This window comes from Schistocerca nitens, chromosome 2 (genome assembly GCF_023898315.1).
Source record: "Schistocerca nitens isolate TAMUIC-IGC-003100 chromosome 2, iqSchNite1.1, whole genome shotgun sequence".
Lineage (NCBI taxonomy): Eukaryota > Metazoa > Arthropoda > Insecta > Orthoptera > Acrididae > Schistocerca > Schistocerca nitens.
This window is the reverse complement of record NC_064615.1, coordinates 1,179,424,748-1,179,440,673: the sequence shown is the minus strand read 5'-3', so window position 1 is coordinate 1,179,440,673 and position 15,926 is coordinate 1,179,424,748. Positions and strand designations below refer to the sequence as shown.

Genomic DNA, 15,926 nt, shown 5'->3' with positions numbered 1-15,926 from the left:
AAGAAGCGCAAGTTATATTGTGCTGACGGTTTTCACAATTGCCTGCGGGAATGAAACGTTTGGGGCTTTTGTGTGTCCCTAGATTCCTCAAGCTCTCGAAACTTTCGAGGGATGGTTAACGCCTGTATTCAAGCATCTGTCAGTTGTTGTTTTTCAACATTTCCGTGGCGCTACGACCTGAGCCAAATACACCTGTCACCATTCGCGCAACCCTTCTTTATAGACGTTCAATGTATTCCGCTATTCCTCTTCCCCACGAGTCCAACGTACCTGGGTAGTTATGTAGTATGCGTCGCACTGTTGTTTTGTCAGCAGCCTACCTTGTAGAGAGACTGCATTTTTCGAGTATCCTACCAACTAACCGAAGCCTGCCATCTTCTTTACATATGACTGAGCCTATATGATAATTCAATGGAGTATCGAAATAAATTGCTGCATCCAGGTATTTATATCCATTCACTGATCACACCTGAGGCTCGCCGATATTGCAGCCGTAGGCTACAACGTCAAAGGCACAGTTTTGGATTTCTGGACATTTCAGACAGTCTGGCAACTTTTACTTCACTTTGAAACCTTATCAAAATCTGCAGCGTCTTTCACATAATACTTGTTTATATAAGCGGCGATCAAAAAGTTTCCATTCGAAGACCGTAGTGTGCAGAATCTGTATACCAGACAGGCAAAAATCGCCGTGAGCATTGCGGCACTCATCCAACCGACGCACCAGCTTGAAATACCGCGTCCTGCTGCGTAAATGCCTGTTGCACATCCTCGTTTGAGAGATATCATTGGCCCTTGAAGGCCTTTTTTAAGCCACCGATGGCGTTATAGTCACATGGAGAGAAATCACGACTACAGGGTGGTGCCCAGGTGCCCTCCGCTCGAGTTCTGCGCTACGACATTTGCTGTTTGGGGACATGAGTTATCATGAAGCAGCGGCACCTCTTGTCAGTTTTCCTGGGCGTTTCGCCTTAATTACACACCGTAATTTCTCGTGCTTTGCTCTGTATCGTTCCCCGGTGATGGAAACACCACGTCCGTAATGGATGAGGCAGCCACCGCTAATCTCGACCCTCGCTGAGCGTGGTGTGCCGTTCCACGACGGTGGTGGTACACACACGTGCTGTCCCGTACGAATTACTGTACTTGACGGAAAGTCATCAAGCAAAGCCGAAGTGGTATCTGGCGTTCCCGAAGAAAGTGTTACAGGACATCTGCTGTTCCTAATCTATGTAACGACACAGAACACAATTTGAGCAGCCTTCTTAGGTTGTTTGCAAATGGTGCTGTTATTTGACGTCCTAAAAAGTCATCAGATGATCACAACCAGTTGCAAAATGATTTAGACCAGATATCTGTATGGTGCCAATTAAATCGAAGCAACTAAAAGTGTAAGGTTATGCACGTGAGTACGAAAGTAATCCGTTAAATTTCGCTTACATGATAAATTACGCAAAGTTAAAGGCTAACATTTTAACTAAACACTTGGGGATTGTTCGATTCCCGGCGGGGTCAGGGATTTTCTCTGCCTCGTGATGGCTGGGTGTTGTGTGCTGTCCTTAGGTTAGTTAGGTTTAAGTAGTTCTGAGTTCTAGGGGACTTATGACCACAGCAGTTGAGTCCCATAGTGCTCAGAGCCATTTGAACCATTTGAACTTGGGGATTACAATTCCGATTAACTTAAATTGGGGCCATCACATAGATAATGTCGTGGAGAAGATGAAACTAAGACTGCATCTTATTGGCAGAACACATGGAATATTGAATAGATATAGCAAAGGAACTCTCTACACTACGCTTGCCGTCCTCTTCTGTAATATTGCTGCGCTTCACGCAATCCGTATCAGATAGGATTGACGGAGGACATCGAAAAAGATCAAAGAAGGACAGTTTCTTTTGTGTAAATGCGAAACAGCGGGCAGAGTCTGAGGGATATGATACGCGAATCGGTGTGGCAGTCATTACAACAATGGCGTTTATCGTTGTGCCGAGATGGTTTCACGAAACTTCAAATCACCAACTTTCTCCCCCGAATGCGAAAACATTTTGTTGATGTCCACCTACACAGTGAGAAATGATCATTGTAAGAAAATAAGAGAAATCAGAGCTTGCATAGAAGTTTGTTTTTCCGGAGCACTCTTCATGGGACAAACAGTAGAGATACGGAAGGTATGTGAGAAAAGTAGAACGACAAGATTGCGAGCAATCTGCTCTACTTGTGTTGAACAGTATGTCCATTCCTTCCAAATGGTTAGCCCGTGTCTCAGCTCTACTTGTGTCAGCCCGAGTGTCAGCTCAGTATAGCCATTAGGTAATTGTTGAGTGCGACATAAGTGAAGTTGTTTGTTGTGTGTAACGAAAATGGGACAGCGGAATTTTAAGCAAAAGTATGCCATCAAGTTTAGTACTAAACGTCGGGAATCCGGAAGTTGAAACAGGCCTATGGGGAGCATTCTTTATGAAGATCACACGTTTTTCGCTAGCGCAAATCATTTTTCGAAGGCCGAGAACGCGCTGAAGATGAACCTCGCTCAAGGAGACGTACAACTTAGAAAACCGACGAAAACATCGAACGTGTGCATGCTCTCGTGAAGTGAGACCGACGTTTAACAATAATGATTATGGCTAACCTGCTAAACTTTAACACTTCCACCATAAATCAAATTTTGACAGAATATTTGCATATGCGAAATGTTTCTGCCAAAATGCTACCGAAAATCCTCACAGCTCTTCAGAAGGATTATCGAAGAAACGTGTGCATTGATCTTCTTGAATGGATTGCAAGTGACCGTGAATATTTCAGTTGTGTGATCACAGTTGATGAATCTTGGATTTTTTTTAGTACGATCCTGAGACAAAGCGCAAAACTGAGGCATCTGTTCGATCGAAGAAAACTCGAATGATCAATTCAAAGACCAAAACAATTTTGATTTGCTATTTGGACGGTAGGGGTATTGTGCATAAGGAATTTATGTTTCCAGGAGAAACTGTCAACCAAGTGTTTCGCAAAGATGTCTTTGGAAGGTTCTGGAAAATGGTGAATGGAGTGAGACCATAGACTGCAGACAAGTGGATGCCGGAATATGACAACGTCCCATCACACACTGCCACTTCTATCACGGTATTTTTGATCTCAAAAGGCATTCCTGTTGTGCCACAGCCCTCCTATTCTTCTGGTCTGTGTCCTTGTGACTATTTTTTTCCAAAATTGAAAAATGTCTTAAATGGACGTCAGTTTGGGACTCTGGGGAAGATTCAAAAAACTATCACCGACAGGTTAAAGGTCCTACCAACTGAGGCCTTTCAGCGCTGCTACCAAGATTGGGAACAGCGACTGTGCCAGTGGATGGCTGCCGAAGGGAACTGCTTTGAAAGGGACAACACTGTTGTCTGAGAAAATAACTCCCACTACTTCCCTCGCACACCTCCTAGTTTGCCAGACACTTGATTGCAAATTGCAGCGTAGTGACGTAAGCGCAGATGTGCACCTGGTCACTTACTGCCTAGAGACTGTCACCACTGTCTAGAAACTACGGTTGACACAGAGTTGAAACAACAGGGATTGACTCACCTGTATCTTTCATCGAACCTCAGTTCGATTCTTTGCCGAAGGCTTAGAGCCATTGGTACTGCTAGTGGTGATAGGTATGTGTCCTATGTTTCATACCCTATACACCACCAAATCGCCAACAAATTCATTAGTGTATCCTTCTCGCTACACTGCGTACGTACAGTAACTACATTACGTTATTTCCTATCCTTCCGATGCTGCACTCTTAATGGTCAGAAGCACACAACGGAGCAGAGCTTTTCTGGGCGTCCCTTGACTGTATTCCTTTCTTGTCATCGCACCTCTACAGACTTCAGGACAGTTACCTCCATCCATTACGTGCCAGTAAGATCGTCCCTCCCTGTTAAACCAGACTCACCGTTCGCTCCCGTGTTGCAGCCATGGCCAAAGCCATCTCCCAGGTCCAGGGTTACTGCGCTTCCGTGCTGCGGAAACTCTGCTTTTCTCTGCCAGTCTCACCAGTAATGACGCTGCCCCTTCCCTACCGCCGCCTCTCTAGTTGTGCACTAAATATTTAAATATTTATGAGACAATAAAAACATCTGGAAGTTAATTAAACTGTTTTTGAAACGGGTCAGCTCTGTTACATAGAAAACTTATGGCCGTAGAATGTCAACGGAATTAAATATTGAGTGTCGAACACAATCAGAGGCTATGAGCTGTTACATAAATGCCTTATATTCTGGAAGAATAATTAATGACCCAGAGTTACGGACAGTGGTGTGATGTTTAATTCATTTATTGGAACGCAACGTTTGAAATCCCAGGAGATACGAGTCATTTAAAGAGCGTGTCTTTGGATAACGACATGAAAGAATCTTCTGTAATCTCCACTACGAAGGCTAGGCAATCTGGGACAAAAAAATCCGAATCAGAGACTACGCGCAACGACAACTGGCGACCTTCTCCATCTTCATCCATATTTTAGGAACCACTATGAAATGCGCAACAGATGGTACTTCCCACTGTACCACTTATCAGAGCTTCTTTCAGTTCCGCTCACGTACCGAGCGCAGAACAGAAGACTGATTAAAATGCCTCTGTGCACGTTGTAATTCGATCAACTTGTCTCTGCGATCCCTGCTGAAGTGATACGTAAAAGGTTGTCGTATATTCCTAGATTACTCATTTAATGATTTTTTTTTTTTTTTTTTAAATTAGTGAGTGGGATTGCGAGAGGTAGCGTCTACCACTTCAGATTTCTTAGAGTCAATGTGACGCTTTCCCACGGCTCGACGGGACCTGTGACCACATGTGGTTCGTGTTTGTTCAACATCCCCTGTTAGTCCAATTTGGTATTGACACCACACAAATGATCAATATTCTAAAACAATTCGTACAAGCGTTTTAAACGGGCTGTACTCTTTGTAAACTCACTGCATTTCTCCAGTATCCTGCCAACCAATGTCTTCTACACTGCCTATGTGATCATTCCATTTCTTATCCCTACAAATTGTTACAACCAGCTATTTTTCTAAGCGTAATGCTTCCAGCTGTGACTCGCGGATGTTCTGGTCATAGGAAGTTGTTTCTCTGTGTTTGTGAAGTGTACAGTAATGCATTTCTGAATAGTTAAATGAAGTTGCCAAACTTTGGCCCACTTTGAAATCTTGTGAAGATCCGACAATGTTTGTGCAGGTTTTTCAGAATATATCTGTCTTCCTGTCATGTGGGAGTTGGTAGATGTCTGTTCGAGATGTACAAAAGTTGGCTGGAGGTGAAAGGTGGTCCCAGATGCAGCAGTTTCTGTTTTTCGTTTTTGCCTCATCAGTTCCTTTTTTATGTAGATTCTTATCAATCGCGATTCGTAGTCCGTATTTTTCTTCAAGAAAGAAGCGTCCCGCCGTGGACTAGTGGCCTCCAGAGCGAAGGTCGAGGGGCTGAGGTTCCCCAGTTGTTGACACTAACGTGAAATACTTTCATGGTAGTCTTAATTACACGCTCAAATAGTTTCCTCTGTTCACCCACACAGCTTTTGCCCAGTGTTAACTAGGAATAAAACGGTTGTTTGCGAATGCGATTACTGGGCATTCGGATTACCCTGCTCGTCGAAAGCTTGTTTCTTAAAAACAACGCTTCTGTACTGTTAGTAAGCACCTGTGTGTGTCTAGCTTGTAATGTTACATGTAGAATTCTCCTAAGGCGTCGTTTTCGATATTGTTCCAGCTTTTTCTGTTGTATGTCCAAGATTCAGATCCATAAAATAGCAGGACATTATAGTCAAAAAACCTCAGAGTACTGTTAATATTGTCTATCAGGAACAAAAGACGCAGAACATTTCTCAGAAGCACGTCTGCTTAAGAGGTTTTGGTCTTATTTAAAATCAATAAGCGATTCGAAACATCTATTAATTGTCTCAAAGACCATAAAGGCACCGAGACGGAAGGGAGAAGGCTCATATCCTGAATTAGGCCTTCGGAAATTGTTTCACCGCGGAATATCGTAACACTCTCCCTCTTGTCAATCAATGTACGAACGTCAAAATGGCAATTATTGAGTTAACTGGTAGTGGAATAGAAACGCAACTACAATCGCTTAGTAGCGGAAAGACATTAGGACCGGACGAGATAGCTTGCTCCCCTTACAGCATCAGTATATCGTAGATCTCTGTAGCTACGAACGGTACCAACCACTGGAAAAAAAAGCACAGGTCATTTCCACTTTCAAGAAAGGCTGCAGGACAGATACACACAATTATAGACCTTCATGGCTGATTGGTTTTATGCTCAAGAATTATGATGTTTTTGGAGAATGGACGTCTCCTCCATAAAAATCAATATGATCTTGCAAAATTCAGCTCTCTCTGTTCGTACATGAGATCCATAGCGCTGTAGACAGCTGATGCCGTGTTCCTTGACTTCAGGAAAGCATTTGACACCGTGCCGCACTGCCGCTTGGTGAGAAAACAAAAGCTTATAAAGCACTGGACCAGATTTGCGACTGGATTCGAGACTTCTTTATACGTAGAACTCCACACGTCGCTCTTAACGGAAGTGAGAGATGTAAAGGTAATTTTCGGTGTTACCCAAGGAAGTGTGATAGGGCCGTTATTGTTTACAATGAAAGGTCTCTGTTGGATTCCTTTCATGTTTAATTTCTCAAATTTGTTGTCTTTTATGGAATAAATTCCTCTTCTAAATTTACTATGGCGTTTCTGACTATCTGGGAGGAGACTGAGTAGTGGAACGTGTTACTTTTACACGTAAACAAGAACGATCTGTCACACTACTACACTTTAAAACACAGTATATATGTAATTCATGTCACACAGTCTCATACGGAACCTACATCCGCTTTCTGTTATATACTGTATATGATAAGATACTGTCATCCCCCTTCCCTTCTGTGTGAGAGCATGAATGATCAAATGTGTTTGTAGTTGCATGCTTGAGGGTAGCAGACAAGGCTGTCTACTAGAGAACAGTAGGACCAACGTCGGAACAGGTAGCTACGGTTCCTAAAAGCAAAGAGGTTTCTATTCTTAGTATGGTCCGGTCCGTCCCTTGTCATGTTGGTATAGGAAGCTGCCCCTCTGGCCCCTTCCGTTTGTCTTTGTGATCCACTCTCAGGAAGCACGCTGGGTAGTAGGCAGTGGCAGTCTGGTAGTAGCAGAGTTGCAGTCCAGTAGTAGGCAGTTGCAGTATGGCGGTGGGGAGCGTCTGAAATGGTAAGATCTCCGGCTAAGCGCGTGTCTGCTAAGTCCGTAGGACAATGGATTTGTTAAGTTCAGCCTAACTGAGAATTTAATCACTTTTATTTCGGGTTAGCTCTAAAATATCTAAGGTTACCTTAAATTGCAGCGTAGTGTAATTCTCGTGTGAAGTTCATATTATTTTCCGGGAGTTGCTTTGTTACTACTTTGTGAGTAAAGTGGAACCAAGTGTTGGTCAGTAACTCTAACTAAGATCAATCTTAAATGCGAATGCTTGTGTGATTATAACGTCTCGTCTTAACAATATTTTCAATATAGCAACTTTTCTTTATGTTCAACCCACGTGGGATGTACTTTGCGAGACCAGTACCACGTGCTTATATAACTGTTTGACCCGTCAGGTTAACAGTAAGACGTTAATAACCAGTTCGAGGTTTTTCTTTTGTAATTTGCTTTTTGATCTAATTTATTTTAATTATCAAAATTATTGTGGAGTTATACGCTTTGTGTAAACCAAGTTGACCACGTGAAGCATGTGGTGTAATCATCAAAATAGCCCTCAGCTATTCTTCTTGGGAAGATTTCACAAAGAGTTAATATGAATTTAGTATACCAGTGTGTGGTAATTACATGACGGACAGGATTGTGCTTCGAACGTAATTTCTTTGGGTAAAAATTTGAATCTGTTTGTAGTGGCTAACTTTCTCTTGCATGCGTTTCAACGTTCTTTGTGTGTTGTTTTATGAATGCAGTGTTGTATGCAGACTCCCAATCTTGGCTCCATATTTTATGTGTTCCGTAAGATTCCAATCTCACATTTTCACAATCGTAAATAAGGCACCAGCTCAGTATAACTCACGTATAATATGCTGAAATTTCAATGATCAATCTTAAAATAAATTTGCAAATATAAACTGATTTCTTTCATTTTATTTAAATTCTCCTTTTTTATATATAGATATATTACCGGTTGTTGTATGACTGTAAAAGATTATAATCAATGTTAGTCTGATTGGTAATGTGGTAAACCTAGACTAGTTACCAGCAGAAACAGTTGCTTAGTAATGCAAGATTAACTTCCCCAGACAGCTCACGGCTTGTAACCCGGTTTCATTGTATATTAGCACCGATTTCAGCATAGCAATTTCCGGTAGCAACATTACAACAATTTACATAAAATATCTAGTAAAAAGCGCCGGCTGCTCTTCAAGACTGTTCACAGATGATGCGGTTGTCTATAACAAAGAGCAACGTCAGAAGACAGTATCGATTTGCAAAATCACATACAGAGGACTGATGAATCCTAATTCCGTCATTTGACCTTGAACGTAAATAAATGTAACATATTGCGCGTACATAAGGAAAACAAAGCTAGTATTGTACAACTACACCACTGATGAGAGACTGCCGGAAGCAGTATCGACCGTAAAATATCTAGGAGTATATATCCAGAGCGATCTAAAGTGGAATGATCACATAAAAAACTGTAGAAAAACAGATTCCAGATAGATTCATAGGAGGGATCTTAAGGAAGTGGCATATAAGGCGCTTGTTCGACCAATTCTTGAATACTGTTCATCGGTGTGGGATTCTCACCGGATAGAACTGGTGGAAGAGAGAGAGGAGATCCAACGGGGAGCGGCCCGTTTCGTCACGGGATCGTTTAATCGGAGCGAGAGCGTAACCGAGATAATCAAAAAGCTCGATTGGCAGGCGTTATAAGAGAGGCATCGTGCATCACGGAGAATTTTAGTATTGAAATTACGAGAGAGAACTTTCCGGGAAGAATCGGACAACATATACTTCCACTAAATGTATTCGCAGTTGCGAATGTGGACAAACATCAACTGTGTAACGGAATGACGGCAGTGAAAGTTTGTGCCGCAGCGGGACTCCAACCCGGATACCCCGCTTATCGCGAGCGGTGACCTTACCTTTTGGTTATCCCAACACATGCCACGGCCAGATCCAAACTTCCATATATGGTCAACAGTGTCTCTACAACCTCCACTAGTACATCCATCATGTGTATTACCGTAGAGGTGAGACATTGAATGTCGCTTGCTCGGTGTCGGCGGATAAATACGGTACTGCAGTGCATTTAATATTCCGGAGTACGGTACAAAATTCCAGTTCGGAATAACACAGCCACTGCAATATCGTACATCTTACTTGCTCCCACATACATCTCGCTTAATGGCAACGACGAGAAAATTCGAGATATTAGAGTCAATACAGAGACTTACTGACAATCATTCTTCCCACGCACCATTCGCAAGTGGAACAGGGTTGGGTGGATCAGTTAGTGGTAACAGAAGAACCCTCCGGCACAAACTTGCGGACTATGATATACATACTCAGTCCGGATACAGATTTACCTCTGCACCCAACACCATCGTACTTTCCTTAATGAGGGTAGGTGTGGTACTGAATCGAATGATTTTCGGAAGTCAAGAAACACTGAATACATCTGACTGCCTTGATCCATGGCTTTCAGCCTACTTGAGAATAACGAGAGCTGGGTTTGCTTGACCAGTGTGTTTGGAAACCATGCTGAATGGCTCGGAGTAAGTCACTTTGTTCGAGATACCTCATTAAGTTTGGGCTCAAAACAATAGAGGTATTTCAAGAATACCGGAAGGTAGTTTCTGCACACCATAAATGGGTGGACCACGATAGAAATTTTTTGAGTCTAATTCCTTTCACGGTTTAAAAATGTTTTTACAGAATCTGTACTAAGATTCATTCAAATAAAGTGTGCCAAAAATCATAATATATGTTAAAACCGCGTCATATTACTTGGGGTCTGGCGCATCCGAGCGCTCGAATGCAACCGATGTAATACTATAGTAATTGCCGACGGAATAGGGGTTCTGTGAGTTCCGGTTAGTATCACAGACAACATTAGTATCAGCTAATATACCTCTGTCAACAAGTTTTCTCTTCCTAACAAGATTGGTTTATTGTAAACAGTCTGAAAGCACGTGTTTGCTTTTCGTCTGCTTCAGTTGTCATTTCGCTTGTGTTTTGTACGAAGTAAAACTTGAGCGCTTGAAAACGACAAACAAATGTATTTATACCGACAGAAAAGGTTGGAAAAGTAGAGTGGTGTGCATAATCGATATGATTTCATCAAAATGAGTGTATTTCGACATCGGCGAAAAAAGGCCAGCTGTACGGTGCTGGCGTTGCCGATTAAAATTTTGTTCTGTTTCAGTATTAAAAGCCGGCAGTTGTGGCCGAGCGGTTCTAGGCGCTTCAGTCGGGAACCGCGCAGCTGCTACGGTCGCAGGTTCGAATCCTGCATGTGTGTTGTCCTTAGGTTAGTTAGGTTTAAGTAGTTCCAAAGTCTAGGGGACATGACCTTAGATGTTAAGTCCCATAATGCTTAGAGCCTTTTTTTTTAGTATTAAAAACACAAGCTGAAAGTTTCTCTCAACAATTTATTCAAGGACGAGGGACGTTTCAACATTTTTTTAAGTTGGTGGCAGCTATAGCTCATACGATATACAGGCAGTTACATTATACCTTTTCGTAACTTGTGGGTCGGCGTTTTTTCTACTGTTATTTATAGGATTTTTGCGATTTATTTTGATTTCAATGCTTGATGCACGTTTTTATAACGACTTTTTTGTCGAGAACGTTCACATTTATTTAAGATTTCCTCCATTTTGTTAAAAACCAATTTGATAAATATTTCTATAGTATCATCAGTTTCAAAACAGTTTTTGAAATTTTGTTTTAAGTGTAAATTGTGGGGCTCAGAGCTCACAACTACGGCTCTCGCACACCGCGAAGGCATTTCGTCGTTGTTTTATAGTATCCTTTCGGTGCAAGTTTTCTCAGTTAAGAATACATAATACAGTCTTCACGGTGTGCAACGGAGATCTAAAGTCAGCTTTGTAGTATGTTTGTTATTTTATTGAAAAAATCATGAATATCGGTTCCTAAATCGAGCCTCACCCTGATCTGCCCCCTTAATCGCAACAGTACTTCACCATTCCTCCGTGACGGTTTGTCGAGTCCACGTTGTGTTCTGCGACAGGGCTGTGCAGCAGTCTCCGCAGGATGCTGCCGTTGCGTGCTGTGTGTGGTTTCCTCTACGGTTTCACACCCATCCGTTAAGAATAACGGAATAACTGTGTGAAATGTTGATGTGTTCTCCTGTAATCGGGACCTTCTAAAACTCTATGAGACTGTCCCGCTCAAGGTCACGCTGAGAAAGCGCGACAGAGACCAAGTCCTACTCCAGGTCACACTACGCCTAGCGCGTAACCACACGCTAAAAGCGTACATAAGTGATTTTTTTTTTTTGTTTAAAATGTGGGAGAGATAAGGAAAGGAGATATAGAATTTTTACTGTCTGTAATAGAACATACAGTCACCAGTAATCTTTACTTTACAACAATTAAACAATTTTTTCAGCCTTCAGTTGCAAGGTAATTTTATTCGTTTACCTAGGTTTCGATTCCAGTAATGGAATCTTCTTCAGAACCTATAAATTAAACCACATACAGACATATGTTACTACTACAATGCATTATCAGTCTAATGTTGAATATTAAAGAAATTGGGATACTTACAAAAATTAAATTATTTTGTGAGCCAAACTCTGGCCATGTCACAGATTAAAAATTAACATTAACGACGCATTATGTCAGTCAAAATTAACACCATTGAGGCGAACGTGGACGCTACGCCGGCCAGAAATAAGGACCACACGTAAGCGGCTCGAAAACTAGGCGTTGTGAGCCGTTACGCTTTACTTTACAATTATTGTTCCCTGCTTTGGCCCCAATAAACAGATACTCGTTGGCATTCAGCTTCTTCTTTCTTCTTGTAGACAAAGCAAAAGGCTTGTCTAGCACCAAAGTACCATAGGGAACCTTAGCAAGCTGACATCGTAGAGTTAGGAATCCTGCCATCTACTCGCCACGCCAACGTCATAACGTGTGAAACGGGGCTCAGTCCCAGGCTGCTTAGAATGGAATATACCGGCCAATTACAGTGTGATTTTGCAAACTTTCCTACGTTTACCTAGTCTAATACTGGCCCTGCGTCACATTTCACTTAAACAACCCAAAAAAACTACCTTTAAAACACATTTTATTTGAGCTTAATTATACTACTAAACATTCAGTAATAGAAGGCGCGAAAATAATGCAACAAATCCATTAACATACTCAAATGTGAAGTTTCCTGTGGAAGTAAAGCATTTCAGGAGGCATAACAAATGAATATATGTTTCTTTGTTTATTTCCTGTTTCTCCGCTTTGAGAAAAATTATTTTTCCTTTTTTTGCTGATTACTTCTGCTGCTACCCAACTGCATCTTAACTATTACTAGCTGAGTACTCAGCGTTGCCCAGCTACATATGTACTCTTCTATTAGTCCATCTCCTCATTCTCCCTCTCTCTGTCCATTTCTTCCTTCATTCCCACTCTGTTCATTTCCAACCCCTCTCTCTCTGTCCCCCAGCTCCACCCCCGCTCTCTGCCCATTTTCCCCTGAATCTCTTCCTGTTCAACTTCTCATCTTCCTTTTCTCTGTCCATGCCCTCCTGTTGCCTTTATACGTCCATTTCCTCCTCCCTCTGTGTGTTCTCGTCATTCCCCTCCTCCCTCTCTCTGCCTCTCGTTTCCTCCTCTCTCTCTGTGCATCTCCTCCTCTTTCCTTTCTCTGTCCATCTCCTCCTCCCTCTCTGCCTATTTAACTTGCCCCTGTCTCTCCCTACCTCCCCGCCTACCTCTGACCATCCCCTCTTTCCCCATCACTTTCTGTCCATCGCTTCCTCGCTCCCTTTTCTCTCCAAGTTATCATGCTCACCAGAATAGGAGACTGGAGGTTCTTACCCCAAAAGTATTTATTTCCAGACCGTAACTAATATGGGGCCAAATATGGTTGAAATCGCTCCAGGGGTTTAGTATGAACTTTTTATAGCGGCTTTGCCGGTTTAACATATGTCAAACATATTTCACATTTACACATGTCAAAAAAAGTTTTGCCTCACCCCGGTTCCCAGAACTCCTGAAGACAGACGTTGACTGTGGGTATTGTATCACAGGCACGGTCCCTTTCACTGTTCAGAGATGTCACTAAACCCACCCAATAATGTAAACAACCATGCATGCCACGACGAAAACAGGCACATATCAATGTAACAGGAGGTGCTACTGGGTATTAGAGGTACCAGTGTGTAAAGCAATCTGGACTACCACCTCCAAAGGTGGTGGTACAAATGCAATGTGTGATTTTCATGAGCAATAAAAGAGTCAGATATGATGTTTATGTTGGTCTCAATTCCAATTTCCTGTATAGGTTCCGGAACTCCCGGAACGGAGCTGGTACAAAACTTTTCTTGATGTGTGTATTAAACATATGTCAAACCTTAAAGTCTTAAACATGGCTGACCACGCAGCCATGTTTAAAACTTTAAGACTTCTGCCTGGCCAAGCATCTAAGGCTGCCTCTAAATATAAGGATATAAAGAAGAAACTGCTAAGTACAGGTATGGCCACTCAGTTCAATAAGCAATCAGAAAAAAGGGGGCTAGTACCCAATTATATGAAAGCCTGTATTTATTTCGCAAATTGTAAGAAAGATCCCAAGTCTTTCAAAGTGGCAGTTAAAAATCTCATTTCTGATCATATTAATAAGCTATATGGTAAAAAGGATGTTCTCAATGAAGTGGCATAATATCTATATTTAGAGCTCATAAATAATTACCATATTAATTATACACACATCAAAAATAGTTTTGCATCATGTCGGTTGCGAGAGTTCCGGAACCTGTACAAAAAATTGGATAGAGACCAACATATACATCATTTCCCCCCTTTTTGCTGCTCATGAAAACCACACATTGCATGTTGTACCACCACACAGCGAGACCTTCAGAGGTGGTGGTCCAGATTGCTGTACACACCGGTCTCTCTAACACCCAATATCGCGTCCTCTTGCATTGATGCATGGCTGTATTCGTCGTGGCATACTATCCAAAAGTTCATCAACGCACTGTTGGTGCAGATTGTCCCACTCCTCAACGGCGATTCGGTGTAGATCCCTCACAGTGGTTGATGAGCCACGTCGTACATAAACAGCCCTTTTCAATCTATCCCAAGCATGTTTGATACGGTTCATATCTCGAGAACATGCTGGCCACTCTAGTCAAGCGGTGTCGTTATCCTGAACGAGGTCATTCACAAGATGTGCACATGTGCACGACGGGGGCGCGAATTGTCGTTCATGAAGACGAATGCCTCGCCAGTATGCTGCCGATTTGAGTGCACTGTCGGTCTGAGGATGGAATTCACGTATCGTGCAGCCGTTACGGCGCCTTCCATGACCACCAGCGGCGTACGTCGGCCCCATATAATGCCACCCCAAAACAGCAAGGAACCTCCACCTTCCTGCACTCGCTGGACAGTGTGTCTAAGGCATTCACCCTGAACCGGTTGCCTCCAAACACGTCTCCGACGATTGCCTGGTTGAATGCGATACTCATCGGTGAATAGAACGTGATACCATTCGGCTTGTTGTTGGGCCCATCTGTACTGCTCTGCATGATGTCGTAGTTGCAAAGATGGACCTCGCCATTGACGGCGGAAGTGAAGTTGCGCATCATGCAGCCTATTGCGCACAGTGTGAGTCGTAACACACCGTGCTGTGGCTGCACGAAAAGCATTATTCATCATGGGTTCCTCCGAGCCATAATCCATAGGTAGCGGTCATCCACTGCAGTAGTAGCCCTTGGGCGGCCTGAGCGAGGCATGTCATTGACAGCTCCTGTGTCTCTGTATCTCTTCCATGACCGAACAATATCGCTATGGTTCACTCCGAGGCGCCTGGACACTTCCCTTGTTGAGAGCCCTTCCTGGCACAAAGTAACAATGCGGACGCTATCGAACCACGGTATTGACCGTCTAGGCATGTTTGAACTACAAACAACACGAATCATGTACCTTCTTCCTGGTGGAATGACAGGAACTGATCGGCTGTCGGACCCCCGCCGTCCAATAGGTGCTGTTCATGCATGTTTATATTTTTGAGCGGGTTTAGTGACATCTCTGAACAGTCAAAGGGACTTTGTCTGTTATACAATATCCACAGTTAACGACTATCTTCAGGAGTTATGGGAACCGGAGTGATGCAAAACGTTTTTTGATGTGTGTAATTTTGACGTTGACAATTTTTGGATACAGATTAACGAACATATACATATTAGTAAACAAGACATATTGCGTAAGGACGAAAAGAAGCTCAGTAAACCATTTTATCTGCTTCCTGAAAATATGTTCTCCTAGTACTTTCAAGAAAAGCAGTCACGTATGTTATAAAAGAATATTAAATAAGCTTAACATCACTTTTAGACAGAATGAAACCGTCTTACTTGATAAAGGCCTAAAGTACAGTGTTATGCCCAACTTGGCAGACAAAAACGTAACAGAAAAGATGCCTGTCGACCTAAAAATTGGTCTTCATTGTAAAAAAAATGGATAGTTCATGTCAAACTAGAATTGACTTTGACGTGGCTAACATTCTCAGTAAAAACACAGCCTGTGTTCAAAATGTTATGCATAACGATAGTAGGTTAGTTAAATCCTTTAATAATAAATTGAAATAAGCTGATGCTTCAATAACTAAGTCTGACAAAGGTTGCTCTTTGGTTATTGCATACAATTCTGAATATATTTCTAAAATCTT

The 15,926-nt window shown here is 42.4% G+C and overlaps 1 protein-coding gene across 1 annotated transcript in view; it reads right to left on the bottom strand.

Annotated features, from left to right (window-relative positions):
• LOC126235644 (odorant receptor Or2-like) overlaps nucleotides 1-3,953 on the bottom strand; it is a 90,979-nt gene extending 87,026 nt beyond the window's left edge. Inside the window, exon 1 of the mRNA XM_049944358.1 lies at nucleotides 3,930-3,953. Within this exon, the coding sequence (XP_049800315.1) occupies nucleotides 3,930-3,953 (24 nt within the window). The remainder of the gene's footprint in view (nucleotides 1-3,929) is intronic.
• Between the last annotated feature and the right edge of the window lie 11,973 nt (nucleotides 3,954-15,926).